The sequence below is a fragment of the Tamandua tetradactyla genome, chromosome 21 (genome assembly GCF_023851605.1).
Source record: "Tamandua tetradactyla isolate mTamTet1 chromosome 21, mTamTet1.pri, whole genome shotgun sequence".
NCBI classification, from domain to species: domain Eukaryota; kingdom Metazoa; phylum Chordata; class Mammalia; order Pilosa; family Myrmecophagidae; genus Tamandua; species Tamandua tetradactyla.
In genome coordinates, this window is record NC_135347.1 from 52667361 (window position 1) to 52690645 (window position 23285).

The window sequence follows — 23285 nt, forward strand, 5'->3', positions numbered from 1 at the left end:
TATGATTTATCCTGGAGAATGTTTCATGAGCATTAGAGAAGAATGTATGTCCTGTTTTGGGATGCAGCGATCTAACTATGTCTGTTAGGTTTAATTCATTTATCACATTGTTTATGTTTTCTATTTCCTTATTGATCCTCTCTCTGGTTGTTCTATCTATAGAGGAGAGTGGTGTATTAAAGTCTCGAACTATTACTGTAGAAACATCTATTGCTCCCTTCAGTTTTGCCAACATCTGCCTCGTGTAGTTTGGAGCTCCTTAATTGGGTGTATAAACATTTTTGACTGTAATTTCTTCTTGGTGAATTGTCCCTTTTGTTAATATATAGTATCTTTCCTCATCTCTTATGACATCTTTGCATTTAAAGTCTATTTTGCCTGGTATCCATATAGCCACCCCTGCTTTCTTTTGATTATAGCTTTGGTGGAATATTTTCTTTCTATTCTTTCACTTTAAATCTGTTTGTATTCTTGGTTCGAATATGAGTCTCTTTTAACAGCATATAGATGTATGATACTTTTAAATCCATCCTGCCAATCTATATCTTTTAATTGGGGAGTTTAATCCATTCACATTTAAAGTTATTATTGTAAAGCCCGTACCTGAACCAACCATCTTATCCTTTGGTTTTTATTTGTCAGATCTATTGTTGCCTCTCTCTTTTCATCCTTTAAGTTACCCTTACTAATACTCTTCAATTCTGTGCGCGTCTCCAAATTTTCTTTTTCAGAATCTTAAATAAGTCACACTTTTGTTTTCTCAGCTTCATGATGCCCACTGAGTAGTCAGTACTTAGCCTATGTCCCTTCCCCTGTATGTGGTGAATCACTTCTCTCTTGCTGCTTTCAGGACTTTCTGCTTCTCTTCAGCATTTGATAGTCTCATTAGCATATGTCTTAGAGTGGGTCTATTTGGATTTATTCTATTCAGAGTTTGTTGGGATTCTTTGATTTGCATATTTATGTCTTAAGGGTTGGAAAGTTTTTCCCTATTATCTCCTCAAATACTCTCTTAGCCCTTTTCTTTTCTATTCTCCTTCTGGGACACCAATCATTCTTATATTTGCGTGCTTTAGTATTGTCCATCATATCCCTGAGATCAAGTTCAAATTTTTGCATCTTTTTCCCCACTGTTCTTTGGGGCACTCACATTCAATTTTCCTGTCCTCTAGTTCACTTATTTTTCTTCTGCCTCTTCAGATCTGCTATGAGTGTCTCTAATGTTTTAAATTTGATCCACAGTATTTCATTTCTAACCCATTGAGGTTATTTTGCAGATTTGTAGTACTTCTTTGATAAATTGTCCCAAATTCCATGTCTCCTCTGGCTCTGTAATTTGGTTATTTGCTTTCACCATATCTTTTTGCATCTTCATGTGCTTTGTGATTTTTCTGCTGATTTCTCGGCATTTAGTTATCTTGATAAGGTTATTTTGAAAGTTGATTTGCCTCGCTGGCCTATAATTTTATAGTCACTTGGGTTTGCATTGAAGGTCTCCTGTGGCACTTGGTTTATCAGTAATTCCCTGTAAGACCAAGGCCATGGTCTCCTGCAGGAGATGCAAGTCTATTTGGGCGTCTGTAGAAGATTTAGGAGGACAGCAGTTTTCCAGAGTGTGCCTTCCCTGTCTTTCTAGAAGATGGTGTTCTTGGGCCATCTCTTCCCCTCAAGCTCATTTTTCCCTGATTGTGGCAGCCTGCTGGGTGAGGTTCAAATCATGTGAAAATCCAGCCAGGGCAGCAGGTCTCCATGCATCCTGGAAACTGCCAGCCCCCAAGGGTGGGTGGTGGGCACTGTGCACCTCAGCAGAGAATCTACTTGAGGCATAATGGGTCTGGTGATTCCCAGGCTTCTAAGTGGAATAAGTTTGTGGTATGGGGCTGAGAGTTTCCCCTTCCCCAGCCCTCAGCCATCTTGGAAGTGCCCTGCTATTCATCAGCCCACAGGTTCCCTGTCTGCTGTGCATTTGTGGTCCCTGGGGTGTTGGAAGAACTCTTGGTGCTTCTGTTTGGCTCTCTCCTTTGTCCTCATCTCTCTACACATGCATGCCATGAGTGCTGTGGACCTCCATGAAGAAAGGATACAGGCAGCAGAACATGGAGTATCTCTCTCACCTGATAATTATCACATCAGATCTGCTCTGCTGTGCATTCCCTCTCCTTCCAAGGGTAGGGACCTCTGGTCTTCCTGCAAACCAGGCACCCACAGTGGCCTGCCATAGGGTTGAGGGATGGGTAGGTACTATATTCAGGAGCAAAGTCCCACTGTGCGGCTAAAACAAGACTGTTGGTTCTCAAGATACCACATGGGAGCTCCTGGCTGTAGGAATGAGAGCTGAGTCCCCAGCTGGTTGCAGAGATGGGAATGCAGGAGTTCATGCCTCCTTCCTCACTCATTCCAGCTGGTATGTGGCAGCCAGCCCCAGAGGTGGTCACAATTAAGCAAACTCACCCAATGCTTTCACTCACAATTTCCTCACTTCTTCATCCAGATGCTCCCTATCCAATGCAGAAGTCCTTCTCTGGCCTTTTCTCTATTTATTCCATGGTTGAGAAGTTAGCTATGCCTCTCCTGTTCCAGAACTATAAAGAAGGCTGCCTTCATGATCTGCCCACTCTGAGTACAAAAACATGGGTGGCAGTTTTCATTTGGAATTAACCTAGCTTATATATGCATTAACAATCTTCAAAGAAGTTGCTTAAATTAGGACTGTATAAAGCCAAGACAAGGATTCATAGAAGATGGCTGAGCTCAGGCTATGCATTTCAAAGTACACTCTGTTCACCATTAACACCGAGCTAAAACTAATAATTTGGCATCTGTCATTAATAGAGAAAAACAACGAAGGTGTCACTGTTGGGTGGTAAGGAGACAGAAGTCAGGAAGGAAGACTGGGAGTTGCGATGTACTCCTTCTCTCCTCCCCCTTCCTCACCCCTTCACCCACAAAGAAAACCTTGACTGGCATTGCCTTGGCCTTTTCCTTAAGTCATCAGATGTGTTCAGGAGCAGAGAACTCACTGCTGAGGCAGCAGGTGTGTTGGAGGAATAGATGCATTTGCAGTAGGGAAAAAGTGCCTTGAAATTTGGCCTTAAGTTAACCTAAGCAGTTATCCTACAATACCATCAAGCATCAGTTATATTCATTGTGGTTCCAGTGCTAATTTTTAGCCTGATTTCACTGAGAAATAAGTGAGGCCTTTCACACAGGATTGCATTTGCTCTGATCTGGTTGCGTGCGCCTGGTGCTCAGTTTGACTGCAGGAACCATGTTTCACTGTCTAGGGCCTTTAGTGCCAAATGCAGAGGCTTTTTAAGCTTCAGTCTGCATTTACTGATTTTTTTTTTTAAATAATAATTTTGCTGATATATAATTCACATACTGTTCACCAATTTAAGTGTGCCATTCAATGGTTTTCAGTACAGTCAGAGCTGTCAACAATCCCCACAATCCATTTGAGAACATTTTCATTGCCATAAAAAGAAACCCTGTGCTCATTAGCAATCTTTCCCCATTTTTTCCCACCTCCCTCCTCAAGCCCTAGGCAATCACTAATCTACTTTCTGTCTCTATAGACTTGTCTATTCTAGACATTTCATATAAATGGAATCACACAATATATGATCCCATGTGAATGACTTCTTCCACCTAGTATAATATTTTCAAGGTTCAGCCATGTTGTGCCATGTGCCAGTACTTCATTCCTTTTTATTGCCAAATAATATCCATCATACAGATATACCACATTCTGCTTATCTAGTCATAAGTTTGTAGACATTTGGGCTGTTTCTACTTTTTTGGCTATTACTAATAATACTGCTATGAAGCTTTATGGGCAAGTTTTTGCATGGACAAACATTTTCATTTCTCTTGGCTGTATACCTAGGAGAGGAATTTCTGCATCATATGATAACTCTGTGTTTGACCTTTTGAGAAACTGCCAAACTGTTTTCCAAAGAGGCTGCTCCATTTGCATTCCCTTAGCAGTCTATTGTGGTTCCAATCTGTTCACATTCTCACCAACACTTCTTATTTTCTGACGTTTCCATTATGAACATTTTAGTGAGTATAAAGTGTTATCTCATTTGTTTTTTCCCATAAGTTTTCTGACATATCCTATTAATCATTGCTATGCAATTCAGGTTAACAGTATGTCGTAGTTATGGAACATCATCTTGGGTTGAACATTTTTCAGTCAACCTTCAAAGTTATTTTCTTATTCACCCAAGTAGCCATAACTATGTTGTGTGCTACATAAAAGAAAAATAGAAACTGAACCACATAATAGAAATTTCAGAAAAGATTATACTTCACATGCATTTGCAAGTACTTACCTATTGAAAAAAGTTTAATATTCCTGCTATTTGTTACAAAACTCTTCATTCAACATTCCCAGATCATTTTGCAATCTTACATTTTTAACTTATTTTTTTTCAATACTAGGTCTTTAGGCAAAATACTGAAATTATATTGAATTGTGTGGTAAAGCATTCTTGTTAGAGGTATTCCCCAGCCTTATATGTGTGATGTGAACTCTAGCCAAAGGTTTTTTTCACTTTGATTTTAGTATTGACATTTCTCCAGTGTGAGAACTTTAATACTGATGAAGGAATTCAAAATCACTGAAGACATTCCCCGTGACACCCCACAAAATTTACAAAGTTCTTCTTTAAGTAAAAGATTTCACATGTTTATTTCATTTAATAACTTCTCCAGCAAAAATTAGCTTTTGTTCCCCTAGAGTTTTTTCCTTCTGGCTAGGACTTTACTATCTGATTTTCTGTTTTACAAGTTATTCTTACTTTGAATTTTTCTTGTGCACCTAAGGCTGCAGCTCAGCTGAAATGTCCTCCCAGTGACTAAGGACACAGGATTACTCTGTGTACAGTTCATTCCTATTGTTTAAGGATACATTACACATAAATGCATTTCCATATCAATACGGTGATAGAATTATTACCTCTAGTGTGGGTTTTCTTGTCTGTTTAAAGGTTAAGGATGTGACTGGTGACCCTTCCATATTGATCATATTTATAGTGTGAGTTCTTTCAAGTTGTTTAAGGAAAGAACATTAACTGGAGACTTTCCCACAAAGATAGCATTCATATGGTTTAACTATAGGGTAAGTTCTCTACTGTTGTCTATGTCAAAAAATTGGATGAAGGCTGTCCCACATAGAAGGCAGTTATATGGTTTCTCCCAGTGTGAATTCTCGCACATCTGCTAATGTAGAACTATTAGGGAAGTCTTTTCCACATGTATGGCAGCCTTATAGTTTCTCTCCAGTGTGAGTTTTCTCTTGTCTGATGACATAACTTTCTCTGAATGTTATCCCACATGCTTGGTATTCATTTGGTTTCATCCAGTGTGAATTCTCTCATGTTGTCTGAAGTTTGAACTTTTAATGAAGACTTTCCCGCATAGATGACATTCATATGGTTGATTTCCCATGTAAGTAATCTCATGGCATCTCGGGACAGAACAATAAATGAAGGTTTTCCCACACTGATGAAAGTCTCTTATTCACTTCTTGTGTGAATTTGAAGCAAAGGGTGACCATGGGGTGACTGGACACAGGACTTTTTTTGAAAATGCTGACATAGGGCTTATTTCACAAGTGAGTTGATATGTTTATTCAATGTGGAGCTATGAATAAACTCTCCCAAATAATTATATTAAAACAGATCTTCTTGGGTATGAGAAATATACTGGACACTGGTCTTGGAAATACCCTAATAATTCTCTCCACAAGTCCTCTCCTTGCTCCAACTGGGAAGACACATCTATTTGCAGAACCAATACCCAAGGACACCACAATACTGATATTCTCTAGAATGAACAACTTTCTCTGGGATATATCCAGCAAAGTCCACTTTTCCTGGGTGAAGTCTAGAGCTATATTTATTAAGGTCACTTTCTAAAAGAAAGTCCAAGTCAAGGCAGCTTCAAAGCAATGCTTTCTCCTCCAAAACTGTGGTATTCTGGGGCTGGTTGCTGGCAATCATCATTCCCTTGTTTGTCATATAACAGGGCACATGGCGGCATCTCCTGGTCTTTTCTTCTAGGTTCCACTGATGTTCAGCTACTGGCTATTCCATCTGTGGCTTTCTCTCCTCACTTGGTCTTGATTTACATTTTCCTGATGGCTAATGATGTTGAGTGTCTTTCCATGTGCTTATTGGTCACTTGCATATCTTTTTTTGGATGAATACCTATTTAGATCATCTGCCCATTTTTAAATTGCATTATTTGTCTTTTTACTGTTGATTTGTCAGACTTCTTAATATATTTTAGATTCAAGTCCCTTATCACATGTATGATTTGTATTTTTCCTATTCACTGCCTTTCACTTTCCTCATGGTGTCCACTGAAACACAAAAGTTCTTCATTTTGATGAGGGTCAGTGTATGTACTTTTTCTTTTTTCACTTGTGCCTTTGGTGTCATGTCTAAGAAAAATTGCCTAACACAAGTTCATGAAGATTTACCTCTATGTTTTCTCCTAAGAGCATAGTTTTTGCTCTTACTTTTAGATCTTCAGTCCATTTTGAGTGAATTTTTATATAAGGTGTGAGGTAAGATTCCAACTTTATTCTTTTGCATATAGATATCCAGTATTCCCAGTACTATCTATCGAACAGACTATTCTACCCACATTTAATGGACTTGGCATCTTTGTCAAAAATTTACTGGCCATAGATATATGGGTTTATTTCTGGACTCTCAGATCTATTCCATTGATCAATGTGTATTTCCTTATGCCAATACCACACTGAATTGATTATCATTACTGTGTATTAAATTCTGAAATTGAGAGTTTGAGTCCTCTAATTTTCAAGATTGTTTTGCCTATCCTAGGTTCCTTGCATTTCCATATGGATTTTAGGATCAGCTTGCCAATTTCAGCAAAGGAGCCAGCTGGGATTATGATAGGGATTTTCTTTAGATCAATTTGGGGAGTGTTGCTATCTTGATATTAGGTTTTCTGATCCATTAGCAAGAGATGTCTTTCCATTTATTTAGGTCTTTTAAAACTTATTTCAACAATGATTTGTAGTTTACAGAGCATAATTTTTGCATTTCTTTTGTTCAATTTACTCCTAGGCATATTTATCCTTTTCAATAGTGCCATTGACTTTAATAATATAGTAGCTTATTTAGTCAACAAATATTTGTGGACCACTGACCATAAATGAGTTGTGAATAAGCAGTGTTCCTGGCTTCATGATGATTATACCTCAGAGAAAAAACTATCAGTTAATTAGTAAGAAAATTAAGAAGTGTCTTCTTTAGAATACTGTTTACTTACCACCTAGGAATTTTATCTACCTGCATGGGGCTAATTTGGACTCCTGCATGATTGTTCTGGTTAATTTTCTCAGGTTGTAGTCATCTCAGGTGGGTGGTGAGGTAAGGAGAGATGTGCCTCACTCTCTTTGTTATATTTGGTCTGAACCAAAAAGGAATTCCCATTACCTAGAGGTTAATGTTCCTAAAATACTTCTTATGTGACACAATGATATACCCACACTGGCTCGGCTTTTATCAGTATACTTATTCCATGGTTCTCATGCTGCTCTGTATGAGCAGCAGAATTATCTGAGGAACATGTTAAGAAACAGAATTCCAACCTTGTGGTTGGCCACTTGTATATTTTTCATTCTCAACTACATGATTCCTACTATTTCTGTCACTCAAATTCATTAACGATGTGTTGAACTGAAAAACAAAGAAACAGATTCCCAGACACTACTTCTGTAAGGTTCTGATTCAGCAGTCTGAAGAGGAGCCTTGGAAATCTGTATTTCAATATTGTCTGTGATTCTGGTATAACCAGTCCATGGATAGACATGTGCAAACTGTCTATATATGTGCCAGTGCTCACGCACCTTCCCTCAGAATATCCTCAGCCAAACCTATTTTACTTGTTTTGTCACAATTCTAACAAGCTTGTTTTCTGCTTCTCAGTGATGAATGTAATGCTCAGTATGTGACAGACATTTTGCTCCTGTCCTCATTGTAAAACCCTCCACATCGACATCATACATTACTTTTTTATTAAAAGCCTATACATTGGGCATAGACATACTCGGATGTTGGTTATAGAAAGGCTCAGTAGTCACAATGTATTGCTTGCTTGCTATTTTCCAGGTGGTATACCAAATGCTTTCATATACCATCTCAATTAATTCTCAGCCAATGCCCTAAAGAATGTGTGCAGATGGGAATCTAAAGCTCAGAGAGGTTACACAACTTGACAAAGGTCACACAACTAATAATGGCAGAACCAGAATCATAGCCAGATCTCTCTTACTCTATACGTTGATGCTTTTAGGTATTAAGTCAGGGGTTCTCAATAGGTGTTCAGAACTTTCAGTTGTTTGGCATTTTACATATAGTTTGTTAATAGTTAGAGAGCTGAAGCTTTTTAAAAATGAATTATATTTGATTCAGGATTATCCCTAAATAATATCATTCAGCCCCCTTTGCTTCTTCATGTGCCTAGTTGAAAGGGAAATAACATGGTGGCACAGCAATTAAACCCCCGGAAATTTAAGCACCACCCCCGATGTACCCAGGCAGTCTGTCAAGGATGTAAATAGCATCTGTCATTTGTGCCTTAGCTGAAAAAAGATTGAGAATCACTGGAAACGGTAAAGTGTAATAACAAAAAGTATACAATCAGATGACTGAGTTTGTATCTTGACTCTGCTATTTATTGCTGTGTGGCCTTATTTAACCCCTCCATGTCTGAGTTTTCTCACTTGTAAAGTGAGATTGGTTTTCCCATTTGTTAATCGAGTTGCTAATGAATAAATAACCTTGTAGGTTTAGGTGCATGGAAACTATGCCTGGTAAATAGTAAGTCCTTCAATAAATATCTGTAAAATTCTATACAGCTTCAAGTGTTCAATTATCTATAGCTCTCAAAAATGGTAACTGTTCATAGCTTACACTGGACCTGGTTAAATGAATGTGCTACTTTTAATAAATATTATTAAGTATACACTTAATTTTTCTTGCCTTCTTGAAGTTTTGAGAGTTTGCTTGTCAATAACTTGAATGGCCCATGTCTCTTTTTCACATTGCTAAGAGGAGTATAAATTGATTCCTTATTTTTCTTTCTGAGAAATAACCTTATAACGAATCTATGTATCCATTTGTGCAAATTAGCATAACTTGTGTATTTTGCAGGAAAACTTAGTTGACATTTCTTATTTTTGCTGAGGTCCTCCCAAGCTCTGATAGCCTCTTATTTTGGTTGTTAGGCTGTCATAGTTTGGGTTACTGGAGTTTCTTGCGTCTTGATGTTGCTTCACGTACTTCCTTTTCTTGGTTCCCTGCTGATTCCCTGCTCACTCAACTACTTAGGTGCATCTCTTGACTCAAAGCACAGGTAAACCCACAGTAAAGACATTAATTAGACAAGTGTGGTTAGAACTGCACGAGGCCAATGTACAACTGGGATCCCTCCTTTCTGACATGAGGACGCCTTTGTTTGCCACAATCATGTTCTTGGTTTTAAAGCATTTTCACGAGCAAAATACAAAATGAGCCCGCCTTCCCCAGCAAATGACTCACTAGTTGCAAAATAGAGCAGCCAATGTTCCTTTCTACCTCCTCATCACAAACCCTTGGTGGGGGGGCTCTGTCTGAATGCTTCCGAGAAAGCGGCTCCAGATCCTTGCACAGGAGATATCGTGGAAGGGAACTGGAACCAAACCGTGTCCAAGAAAAGATGGACATGGCACTCTATGGTATATATGTATCTCCTCTACTACCAGACGTATATTATCTTTCAGGGTAATCATAGCTCAGGAGGGATAATAAGGTTTCAACCACATTTGTTTGGGTTTTTTCCCCCTCATTTTCCTACAGGCAGTGTCCTTACTGGGCAAGTCACAGGCTGTTTTGCTGGTGTGCATCTCTTAAAACTGTGGAAACAAACTGGCTATCGAGTCTAGCAGGTTTAATTTGGATGCCTAAACGTGTATTCTTTGAGGAAAAACATCTTATCCATAAAGATTGCTAAGTGTGTATTCTGAATAGCACAGAACAGTTCCACTTAGAGGCCCTGTAAAATATTTGAACATGTGCCATTCCTTGAAAATAATTTGTGTTAGTAACAGGATATTTATCTCTCTGTATTTGAAAGATATGGCATAATCCACGCTGGCGGGGTAGGGAAATATCTCAGTGATTGGATCCTGCATGGAGAACCTCCTTTTGATCTGATAGAATTGGATCCCAATCGCTATGGCAAGTGGACGACAACTCAATACACCGAGGCCAAAGCAAGAGAGTCATATGGATTCAACAATATTGGTAAAGTGCAAATTTGCCATTGTCTAGAAAGGGTTTACAGAACTGACTGGTAGCGCCTCTGATTTTAGTTGCTCTTTATTCTGTTCATTGCACTGGGGGTGGTTAGGGATTCTAAAAAGCACTATGTCTCTAGGGCACAATAAGGGATTTATATGAATGTATATATGTAACATGCTGAGTGCTTCCCTGATTTTAGATTTTAAATGCATTTTGCTTTACCCTGTATTACTCAGTATAAATGCAATTTTGCTTTTTTTTTTTTTGACACAAGTTTAATATGTATGACTGTGCTTCTGGATTTTGAATACTGTTTTCTCCAATTTCTGAATTCTTTCAAAATATTTTAGAGGTTTGGTTATAGGCTAGAGAACTGATTTTCTTTTCTCAGTTGGTTATCCTAAGGAAGAACGGTTTGCAGGGAGACCGACTGAGCGAGTCAGTGGGCTCTACAAAACCCTGGGGTCGAAGTGTTCCATGGGGTTCCACGCAGGCTGGGAGCAGCCCCACTGGTTCTACACACCCGGCCAGGACACGCAATACAGGTAAGCAAATGCCCCCACCGGCCTGGGGCCCTTTCCACAGCATAAACCTCCCAAAGGGGGCTGGAGAGAAGTCAGAGAAATAACATCCCCCCCTCCTCCCCACCCCCACTCCATCATGCCACCCCATTCCAAGGAGCATTGAGCCTTTTGCCACAAGAACTATTTTTGAGTAGGAATTTGTCTAGTGGAGGATTTTGTTTAGTCCACATGACATTGCTGACATGTAGGGTCCATGTGGCCCCAGAAAGTCAAATGACATGCCCCAGGAATCCTCTTCAGCTTGACCTTTTCCAGAAGCTCAGAGGAACCGGCCCCACTCCACATCCCCACGCAGCTTCAGTTGGCTCCTAAAGGCTTGCCATGGGTTAGGGTGCCTGGTTGTATCATCTAGGATACAATCTCAAATCGAAAAGTACTTGGAGTTTTTCCAGTGTTCTATTTGTCATGGAATAGCTCAAAGCAGCTGTTTTCTAGTATGTGTGCACTGAGCCACGTGAATTATATGCACAACTGATAAGTTAGGGGGGAAAGAGATGTACTTAGCCTTTCAGGTTAAGCTGAAACAATTCTCTGAATTTCTCAAAAATGCTATATGCCATTGTTGTACTTGGTATTAATAGTGATTATAATTGTTTCTCATGAGCACTCCTAAACTCAGAGAAAATAAGCAGCAAATCTAGGAATTTATTTACCTTTTTTTGAGTATTTTGCTTATTTAATCAGGTCTTGATGTCTGGTCTAAATGGCACGAGTACAGTAGAGGGCCTGTTGTTGAGCACTGAATTAAGGCTGTTTAGACAGCCAATCTAGGCTACTTTGGGTGGCAAAATACTGGGGTTTTTTTTATAAATGACTCAGATAACACCAGGTATATTCTTCTCATTGTGCTTTGTGGAAATGGCCTAAGTTCCTTTCACCATTTAAATAATTAAACAACAGAAAACTCATTTCACAGATTTAGTATCCTGCCCTGAAGTTCAACTCCCATGGTTACAGGCTGCTGGTAAATTAGAAAGGGCTCCGCTGAATGAGTCGGGAGACCTTTGTCCCAGGCCTCACTCTATCATTAACTAACGCAAAGACCTGGGCAAGTCATTTTGTGCCTTTTCTCTGAAAAATTAACATCTCAGGTTAAACTAAAACATAAAGCATGCCACTAAAACAATTCTCTGAATTTCTCAAAACTTGGCTCAGATCCTTTCTTGATCAGGGTATTAATTAATTAATCCTCCTTCACCTGCAACCTATTAGAATGCAGACTGTTGGGCCCAGCCTAGACCTACCAATTCAAAGCCTGCATGGCACTAAGTGCAAAGGATTTGTATGTGCATTAAAGCCCAATGCTGGCTGCATATTAGAATCACCTGGGAAGTTCCCACAGTGCACTTGCTCCAAGTTATTCTGATTTGCTTAGACCATAGGCCCAGCCTTTGGCATTAAAAAAGAAAATTATTCCCCAGGTAATTCTAATAGGAAACCAGAGTTGAAAAGCACTGGACTGGATAACTTCTAAGTTCCCTTCCAGATCTGATAGAGTAAGATCTGATAGAATAAGAATTCTATCTTATTTTCTAGTTGGTTAGTGCTTCATTCACTATGACATGCGTCAAAGGGACAGACGAGTAACTTAAAAAGGTCAGTTTCCAACGTATATAAATGCTGTGCAGGACAGAATTTTAGGTTGCATGCTGTTTTCCCAAGAAGGATATTCTAGATGAACAGGACTTTACAAAAATGTCCCTATTCTTTAATTTTCTAAAAATAGGTGGCAATTGTTTTATGACACGGACCGTTGTGTTTCAGGCCAAGTTTTCGCCGCACAAACTGGTTTGAGCCTGTGGGCTCTGAGTATAAACAAGTTATGCAAAGAGTAGGTGTGATTGACCTGTCACCATTTGGAAAGTTTAATATCAAAGGCCAAGACTCCATTAAACTGCTGGACCATCTGTTTGCGAATGTCATTCCAAAGGTAAATAGCCTTGTTGGGGATACAAGGTCCAGGATCCTGGCCTGTTTAATTCTCGATCCTCTCGTTAAAAAAAAACCAATGTGTTATTTTATTCCACCTGATTTCTGTATGATTCTGTATGAATGCCAGAATTTCTCTTTAACTGAAAACAAAAGGTTAATAGCTATGTTTCTAATTGAAATAAAATTCACATGCCATAAAGTTTACCGTTTTAATGTGTCCAATTCGGTAGTTTTTAATATATTCAAAATGTTGTTCAACTACTGTATGTTCCAGAACATTTCCATCACCCCCAAAACAAGCTCTTTACCTATTAGCAGTAACTCCCAACCCCCTCCTTCTCCTATCTCCTGACAACCACTAAACTACTTTCTGTCTCTATAGGTTTGCCTGTTTGGGACATTTCATATAAATAGAATCACACAATATGGACAGCCTTTTTCTCTGGCTTGTTTTACTTTGCATAATGGTTTCACAATTCATCTGTGTGGTAGCACATGATATCAGTACTTCATTTCTCTTTATGGCTGAATAATGTTCTATTATATGTATATACTACATTTTGTTTATTCATGCATCAATTCATGGATATTTGAGTTGTTTCCATTTCTTGATTATTATGAATAATGCTGCTATGAACAACTGTGTACAAGTTTTTGCATGGACATATATTTTCATTTCTGTTAGGCAGATAGCTAGCACAGGAATTGCTGAGTCATATGGTGATTCTATGTTTAACTTTTAGAGGAACTGCCAAACCATTTTCTACTGTGACTGCACCATTTCATATTTTCACCAGCCACGAGCAAGGTTTCCGGTTTCTCTACATGCTCACCAACTCTGTTTTTGTCCATCTTTTTTATTATAGCCAACTTATTGGGTATGAAGTGCTGTCTAATTATGATTTTGATTTCCATTTCCTAATGTATTAGCTAATTTTTAAATTTAAATTTTTGTTCAGTGGATTATCATCCAAAGACTTTACAACTGCTTAATTATGTTAACAAGAACTTAAAAGAAAACTGACTGCAGTCAGCTAAGTTCAATGAAGTATAACTTTGCATGGCAAATAGTTTTAAATGATCATTTAAATTGAGAACTTCAAAATTAATCTTGGGTTTAGGTTGAGCAGATTTCTCTTGCAGATAATTCATACAATTGATGTAAATGATAAGATTCAGGTACTTTTTATTGTGGATGCCCACATCTTTATTTGTATGTTTTGTGGTAAGGAAGCGTAAGGTTTTTATTTCATCCTGAAGACATTTTAAATTCCTCTGTGTAGGTGGGTTTTACAAATATAAGTCACATGTTAACACCAAAAGGTCGAGTGTATGCCGAGTTGACCGTTTCTCACCAGTCTCCTGGGGAATTTCTACTGATAACTGGTTCTGGGTCAGAACTTCATGATCTTAGGTAAGAGCACATTTAATACGAAAATTTTGTATATGATAGATACTGACTCAATCTTACACTGGATTTTTCTTTGTCCAGTACTTGAAAGCCCACCTTTAATTATCCTTAAACCTGGTAATTTCAAGTAAACTTCCTGTCTTTTATAGGAAAATATTTGAAGTGAGCCCCAAAAAGGTCCATAGAAGTTTCCTGGTTCTAATAATAATAACCTCTATTTATCAAGCATCATCAATGTGCCAGACCCCTTTTACATATTATCTCAGTTAACTCTCAATATTCCGCAAGGTATATCTTGCTCCCACTTTTCAGATGTAGGAACTGAGGCTTGAATTAAAGTACCTTACTCAAGACAGTCTTTTGACTATGACGCTCACATCTCAGTCCTTTTCAGTAAGCTGCCTCCTTTTGAAGGCCTTATCTTCTTCCTTTGGGAAGCTTTCTCCTTTCTGGCCCACAGCTGGCTCTGAGTCCATGACCTTTGTCTATTAATCAGGGTTCGCCAACAGGAGATAGCTATATATTCCTTAAATTAAATAAATAAATATTAATTTAAGGAATTGGCTCTCACGACTGTGGGGGTTGACAAACCCAAATTCAATAGGGCAAGGAGATTCCATTAAGAAGACTGATGTGGAAGTCTTGAGTACAAAATGCACAGGAGAGGTCAGGAAGCTGTGGACTCAGAGAAAAGTAGATGGTGTAGTCTGGAGGCAGAATTTCTTCTTATATCTGGAACCTTCTGTTATTTGTGTTTAATACCTCCAGTTTGAGTTTTAATACCTACATTATCAAGGACAAATTCCTCTACTTAAAGTCAACTGATGGTAGATGCTGATCCCATCTGCAAAATACTTCCACAGCAGCATCTTGGGTAGTGTCTGACCAAACAACTGGATACCATAACTAGCCAAATTGACACACAAACTTAACCATCACAAACTATCAAGCTGAGCCTTTATGTGGGTCTCCACATTATTTAGCCCACTATAAAGTCTTCTGTTTAATATTTCAAAAGTATTTGCAACATTATTGCTGTTTAATAAATAAATGTTTTGCTAGAACAGATTCTCAATGTAGCTGTAAAATGATGCAAATTACATGCTCCAATCTAAGATGTATTGAAGGCCATCTTAATACTTTGAGTGTGTCCAGATGAACATTTTACGAGAGATTTGCTTAGCTCCAGGGACTGCTCAATAAATTAGACACAAGCTTTATAGATGGGTTCCAATAACTCATTAAGCCTTAGAAATTGAAGACAAGTTTTTCCTGTTTTTGCCTTTTCCTTGTGACTGTCAAAGCAATTATGTGTTCAGTGGCAGGCACAGTATTAAACTTTGGCAGCACAAGTGTGTCTCCTGTGTACAAGTATTAGAGAAAATTTGGGTTTAAATTAACTTTTGAAGATTGAACAATTAGTTTAAATGCAATAGGGCTGTCACTATTAAAATGAATTGTGTGGCAGAGCTAGTTTAAATCAAAGGATCTTTCTCTACTGTGAAAATTTACCCCCAAGTTTGTAAGTGGATGGGGTAAAGAAAATCATCTAATCTCAGGGATTCCTTAACTTGAAAAATTAAGTGATTGTTGAAAAGGCACTCTGGGGACTTTCCTGTAATTCTAGAGGCAGAGATTATATTCAGAGATACATTATACATTACTTAAGCAAGATTTAACACAATGTTTATAACTCAAATGCAGATGGATCGAAGAAGAGGCAGTCAAAGGTGGATATGATGTTGAAATTAAAAACATAACCGATGAGCTTGGAGTCCTTGGAGTTGCAGGGCCACACGCAAGAAAGGTCCTCCAAAAACTGACCTCTGGAGATCTCAGTGATGATGTGTTCAAGTTTCTTCAAACCAAGTCCTTAAAGGTTTCCAATATTCCTGTCACGGCTGTTAGGATATCTTATACAGGTAAGAAATAGAAAACAACTTGGAGAAAGTCTCTTAATTCTAAAAGGAGCTTCCAGAAATACATATACATTCACTTTTGTCAGTGTGGCTTGGGAGGAAGGTTTCTACTTCCCCACTTCTATGACAGCCTGTCTAGTCACAGCTGATCTGTGAGAGTAGTTCCGTGGATTTCCAGTTGTTGGGCCAGTCTCAGGACTGCTTACCTTGTGAAAAGGTAGAGAAGAAAATGGGAAGATGATGGTTTCACAATAGTTGGAGGGTTTGACAAGATATTCAGGTCAGCATACTCTCTCTGGAGACATTTAAGATGGTTTGCCATAGCTGTGTATCTGTACCTCTCTCAGGGCATTATCAGGACATTACGTCTATCCATCTTCCTTTCTATATCATAAGTTCACCAGGAAAGTCTTCATATATCGCCTAAACTTGCACAATAGTAGGTATTTGATGCAGAGATGAATGGATGCTCTTCAGTTCCCCGTTGGTGCACTGGGGCTCATTTCTCCTCTCTTCTGGACCTCATTGTCCCTTCGCAGAGGGGGCACTTGGTCCCCAGGCATTCCTTCACCAATTATATATTACTGGTGTCTGGTGGTGGCCAGGAAAAGCACATCACCATCACCCTCAATACTGGGGAACAGAGAACACACACAGTCTTTAAGAATTACAACTCTTTCTTGGGCTTCTGCTCTATCCTTTTCCTTGCCCTTCCTCCACCCACCCTTGACATAGCAGTGACTAAACTAATCAATACTCTTTGGGCAGGGGTTCATTTCCTTTGATTTTTTTGCCCATAGCTCTTATGGTAAATGAATTGACCAAGTAGGCAAAGAAATGTGGACTATCCCACAAGGAAGACAGTTTGGATCACTGAAAGCTGACTATACTTTCAAGCCCTTTGATTCTTTGGCAAGCGTTGGGGGTTGGGCTATCTAAACCTTAAACTCATGATCTTGAAAAACGATGCCATATGAATTAATGGACCTAGCATCTTTGTCCCTGAAAATGCCGTCAAGCCTCATTATGAGGCTGGGTTAAAGGGAGAAGATGAACTTGTGCAGTAGGTCTTCCTGTGTCAGATAAGAGGTGTCCTCCATTCTGCCCTCTATGTGGGAGTCAGGACTGAACACGAGCACATCTGTGGGCTGCAATTTTTGCAGTGGGGTTTTGCTGCCACTTGTGAACTGGTCTTTTGAAAACTGACAATATCAGTGCTGCTTGCATGGAACCCCCTCCTCTTTCTGTGTGCTTTATCTAATGATGGTAGACCTCCTGACCACTGATCTCATTCTGATGTGGCACTTCGGGGTCTATTCCAGGCGAGCTGGGCTGGGAGCTGTACCACCGACGGGAAGATTCTGAAGCCTTGTATGACGTCATCATGAGTGCAGGCCAGGAGGAGGGAATTGGCAATTTTGGAACGTATGCCATGAATGCCTTAAGACTGGAGAAAGCTTTCAGAGCCTGGGGGTCAGAGGTTTGAAAAGCTAGCATCTTTATTAAAATATTATGTTTATGGTATCTGATTTTTTATAAGAAGTCTGGTTATAACTGCATTAACATTGGCTCTGGCTGCAAGATAAATTATGTATAATTTATTTACTTAACATTATTTACTTAAGGGAAGAGGTTTTCCTCCTTGTTTTTCCAAAGTTGAAGGTGCACTGGAATTTTGATATAATATTTATTCTGTCTTAATTTCTCCTGCTCGGTGAAGAGCCCTGGAGGTCTGTCTCCGGTACTGTGCTTGGAGCTGTGACTGCCCCAAGGGGATAGTCGACCACATTCTATCCTCTACTCTTCTGTCCTTCCCACCCTCATTTATTGTCTTTGGGGAATTATTAACAAAGGTGACTTTCTGAGGAACAGGGCTAATGATGGTCTGAACTTCCTCTACCATTAAGAGTGGTGACTAAGAGTTCCTAGTTTTTATGGTGCTTCACCGTTTGCACAGCATTTCATATGCATTTACCCTCTCAATTCCCCCTTGAAGTACGTTTTATTATCATTGTACCTGTTTTATACATAAGCACGCTGAGATTCAGCGAATGGCTTGGGACTGATTATCCAGTAAGTGTTCAAGCTGTGATTTAAACCCTATTCTCCTATTTTTTTTCCTCCAATATGCTAAGCTGCTCATGAACCCATTAATTTTTTTTTTTCGAATTTGCTAGTTGTTTCCTTGGGAGACATTGAGGTTTTAGGCATAAGAGATGAGATAAGGAATGATGAGAAAGTTTGGATTTTGGAGGGGGACTCTTTGGTTTTAATTTATCATCTACTTCATACTAGCTATGTAGTCTAAACCCTCCAGAGCCTCTATTTCCCTTTTTTTTTTTCTAAATGAAATGGAGATGGTAATATTTCTCCTACAGAATCGTTATCCCCGATATTAGAGATAGTCTTTAAAGTGCCCGACACATAATAGAATGAATTTAATAAGTACTGGGGAATTTGAAAGTCCAAACAGGGCCCCTTGAGCGTTGAGACTATGGGTAGAAAAGGCGAGCGGGTTTTGAGGTGAGGGCAGCCTCCCGGAGCCGCTGAACGAGGGAGGGCCCTGGGGCATGCGAGCGCACTCACAGGAACCAGGCCGAGGAAGGTTTTGAAAAAATATCTGCATCAGTTGCCAAATTCTGAGGTAAGATATTAATATAAAATATAAAATATATTTATATGGGAAAATGAGCCTCTAAAGGGCTTTTAAGGAAACACCTTCCTGTACATCCTTGTCATGGCTTTTATTTTTATGATCTACACATCCGCCTTCAGGGAGAGAAACAGAAGGACAGCTCTGTCCTCACGTTTTAGCTGCTAAATCAAATGCTATACAATGAGTTGGCTTTAAAAAAAAAAGGGAATTTATTGGCTCACAGTTTCAGAGGCTAGAAGGCCTGCTTCCGCCCGGAGTTTATTGTCTTCTCACTGGCCACCAATCTTTGGGGTTCCTTGGCTTTTCCGCCGCGTGGTGATGTCTTCTTTTCCTTCTGGGTTCCGTTGACTTCTGACTTCTAGCTTCTCGCCACGGCTTCTCTTTCTCTGTCCAACTTCTTCACCCCTATTGGATGAAGGCCCAGCCTCCTTCATTTGGGGCGCATCTTAATTAATAACATCTTCAGAGATCCTGTTTACAAACACAGGGCCAGGGATGGGACCTGAACATGCCTTTTGTGGAGAACATGATTCAATCCCCAACCCCTCCCGAGGAATGAGGTGGCAGAGGGAGCCTTTGGAAGCTGGTGTTTCTCTGTCTCCCTGTCTTTCCTCCAGCCTCTGCCCGCTGTGCTGTTCTCCAGCTCCGGTCCCTCTGACTTCCCAGCAGTGCCCGAGGGCCCTCTAGTGTTCTTACAGCAGCGACTCTTCTGCGCTTTGTTTTTACTTTTTCCTGGAGAAATTCTGAAACTTCGCTCAGATAAAAAATAATTTTTGAGTGGCTCAAATTGATAAAGAAATCTGAGTCATTCAAAATAAGCATATATGACTCATGTGGTTTATGAAAGTGTTTGTGCTGTCTTTGAAGTTTGACTGCTTGGAGGTCTGTAAGTTCTTGGAGCAGAAGAGAACGAAAGAAACAAAGCAGACAAAAAACATTTTCAGGTCTATTCTCAAATATTGACTTTAGTTCCAACTTGAAGGATACTTACGACGCAACTGTATTTTTCCTTTTCCTTTTCCCAGACTCCATTGAAGCCATTTTCCCGCCATCTGTTTTTGCCGCTACTTATCCTGGTTCTCAGCTAATCATCGATAAGCAAATTACTTAATAACTTTTCAAAAACTTAATTATTCATGTAAAATTGTTATATAAAAATACGTGTAAATCTTGTTTCTGGAAGGAGCATCATGTTTTGGTATCCCTCAGATGGTTTTTAGATAAAAAAGTCATGGAAACAAACTGAATTTTAGTTTCCATATTGTTATAGTTGCATGACAGTATTTGCTGAAAAGCCATACTTCAATTTTGGATGGCAAAAAATATTATATATTGTAGAGACAAATCCATAATCTGCCATTCTGTTTAGAATTGGTATTCAAGATTTTTTTCCTAAGTACTTTTCCCTTAAAAAAAGATTGTAAGTGAAACTACTGAAAATATTTTAACTCATTTTATATTTAAAATATGTGTTTCACTTTTAGATGAACTGTGATACAAATCCATTGGAAGCTGGACTGGAATATTTTATAAAGTTAAATAAGGTATGTTTACATTCCAAAGTGTACTAGAAGTAAATCTGGTAGTTATGATACTGTTTTGCGACAGAGCCATGCTCAAATTATTTTTTAACCAAGCCTGATTATAGGAGAAATGAGTTGACCATAAAGACCGCTTCACACCGCTGATCCTTTCATCTTTGTTGAGCTATTGGAGTGGGCTTGTAGGTGTAAGGGAGCAGAATCCAGCGTGTTTAAGGGTTAAATCCAAATTCTAGGATAAAAATTCGTAAGGATCAGATGATTATCGGTTAGATTTCAGCCTACGTTCTTGCAGGGGTTGCTCCGTGCTGATCATATTTTACGTTAACCCCTCGTGCTTTGTCAAGCCCCACATCAGCAAGTCAGACCTACTGCTTTCACCACCGCCAGGTTGCCCCTGCAGCTCCTTCCATCTGCCTGGAAAGCACCTCTGTATGTAACTACGACATCTGAGCGTAAGCAGAGGACACATTTTCAAACGTGTTCAGCATAAAGTGGATATTCATGGATAAGCCAATATAGCCCCAAAGTTCTCAACTGATAAGAAAATGAACATTCCAAAGGGAACTGCTGCGTCAGCGGTTCTCACGCAGAAGCATCCCCAACATCTGCGAGCTTGTGAGAACCATAAATTCTCAAATTCCACCCCAGGCCTACTAAATCAGAATCTGTGGGCATTAGGCCCAGAAACCTGTGTTTGAATAAGCCCTGCATGGGATTCTGCTGCACCTAAAGTTTGAGAAGCACTGCCCTCCATGATTATTGTGGGAAACTATTACGAGGCCAACTATTACAGCCCAGCTCATCCATACAGGTCTGCAGACAGAACTGAGGTTCTCCTATTGAGCAAGTGCCTTAAAGCTATTATTAAAGAACAGGATAGAATTGCTGTGAGAGGTAGTATTGAAGGATAGGAATGCAGCTGCTGCTGTTTTGGGTTCTTGTTAAAATTCCAAAAATAAGCTGTCCTGTTCTACGTGCTTATAAGCTAAAGTCTTTTTCCCCCTCCTATGTGAGTGAGGGCACAGGAATCAGGCTAAGAAAGCTTTTTTTTTATGCCCCTACACCAGTTGCCAAATTCTGAGCCAATTCTAAGTATTAACATGAAACTTATATTTATAGTATTAGGTTTTAGGAAAAAAAGAACCTCCTAAAGAATTGTAAAAGGAATGTCTTTCTGTATTTTCTTTCCATGGCTGTTATCTTTATGATATCCTATCTGCCTCTAGACCAGAGACGGAAGGGCTTGGCACGGACAGACACTAGCAGCAGGTTGCTAGATCTGCCTTTGAAAGTACTGAAGTCTCGTTGTTTGTTACCAACGTACAAGTAGACAGCGGATTTTTTGCTTCAGTATTTGTACATCATGGTTTGGGGATAGGCATGGATGAATGATCTCTTCATACTGAAATCGGGTGTTTGGCATTCCCCTCTATGATCATAAGCAAGTGCAATGGTGGACCTATTAGTTCCTTCAAATTATTTCCACAATCAAAGCTCAGCTCAGAACTGAGTTAGTTGCTTCGCAGATAATCATTTGGATTTATGGGGTGTTTTTATGCTTTTTGAATTGTTGTTTCTTCTTCTGGTGCCCCAGAGTTAATTCCGAATGATTTCACTGGGTGCAGACCCATGGAGCCCAAGAACCCAGGCCTCCCTGAATCAGTTTTTTTCAGTTGTGTTGATTCAGGTGCTTAGTTGATATCAGCCTACCCACAGGCATGTTGATAATTCTCAACAGGTGAGAATTCTAAACAGGTGAACAGGTTGAATCAACTTTGGATCTTATTTGGTAGTTTCATAACTTTACCCTGGTTTTGTAGTTGTCTATAATGTAAAAGAAATTCCTGAAAAGCTTATTAACATTACAAACTAAACTATGCAACTTGATCACGCAAGTCCTATGCCAAAAAATCAAAAGGTCACCCAAACTGGTTTCATACCACATTAAGGATTTTTTTTGTGGAAAATATATCTAAAATAAAAATTGCCAACATAACCATTTTTAAGCGTACAAGTCAGCGACAGCACTCGCATTCATCATATGCAAGCATCACCGCCATCCTTTTCCCCCCATACGGCATTTCAGAGGACAGTAATCACGCAAGGCCATATTGCTTCGTAAAATGGGTGCTACAGGAAAACAGAAGCAGTTGATGCAGAGGGATATTTACATTCAATACAAAAAAAAATCTGACATTTTGCAATTGTTGAAAATCAATGATTTCTTTCCTTTCCCCTCAAAGCAAGTAAGTAGACGTCTCTGCTCGGCCCTTCCGGGTTTTAGCATCTATAGAGAGAGTGTAGACTTTATCAGAGCCAGGAGGGTCCCTGGAGGGCCTCTTCATTTTGAGCGTGAGGAAGCTGACGTGCAGAGAGGTGAAGTGACGTAGGTGCCATCACTGGTTTAGCCATGGTTAGCTGCTCACCTCTGACTTTGCAGTAGAGCTTTCCTGCCTTCCACTTTCCAACGATGTCTTTTCCCATAATGGACTTACAAGCCAGGAATTCTTTATTCTGGCAATACATATTATAGAATTAGAATGGATTGCGTTTTATTAATGAAACCTCCCACAGTAATATTTTTGTTACAACTATTGTGTGTTTTTTGGTAACATCAGAATACCTGCCCTGCCCATTTTAAGAAGGAAAATGGGTGGATGAGGAGACGGGTCATCAGACCTTGCCAGGGTGAATTCCGTTCCTATCAGAATCAGCATGAAAGTAGGGAGAAGAAAAATGGTGTGCTGAGGAAATCTGAGATCCCAAAAGAAGGTGGTCCAATGGCACGTGCCTTCCTTACCGCTTAGAGTTGTTTAAGCCTCAGTCTTCTGTGGTTTTGGGTTCAGGAAAATTGAATACACAAATATGCACACATTCATTCATCTGTACCTTCTAGGCCACAGGGCTAAAGTTGAAG

General features: G+C 39.4%; 1 protein-coding gene across 1 annotated transcript in view; it reads left to right on the forward strand.

Annotated features, from left to right (window-relative positions):
• The window catches only part of DMGDH (dimethylglycine dehydrogenase), a 108302-nt gene that overhangs the window by 59305 nt on the left and 25712 nt on the right, over positions 1 to 23285 (forward strand). The window contains exons 10-16 of the mRNA XM_077138667.1: positions 10156 to 10325; positions 10714 to 10867; positions 12671 to 12836; positions 14122 to 14252; positions 15954 to 16171; positions 17491 to 17648; positions 20309 to 20368. Of these exons, the coding sequence (XP_076994782.1) occupies positions 10156 to 10325; positions 10714 to 10867; positions 12671 to 12836; positions 14122 to 14252; positions 15954 to 16171; positions 17491 to 17648; positions 20309 to 20368 (1057 nt within the window). The remainder of the gene's footprint in view (positions 1 to 10155; positions 10326 to 10713; positions 10868 to 12670; positions 12837 to 14121; positions 14253 to 15953; positions 16172 to 17490; positions 17649 to 20308; positions 20369 to 23285) is intronic.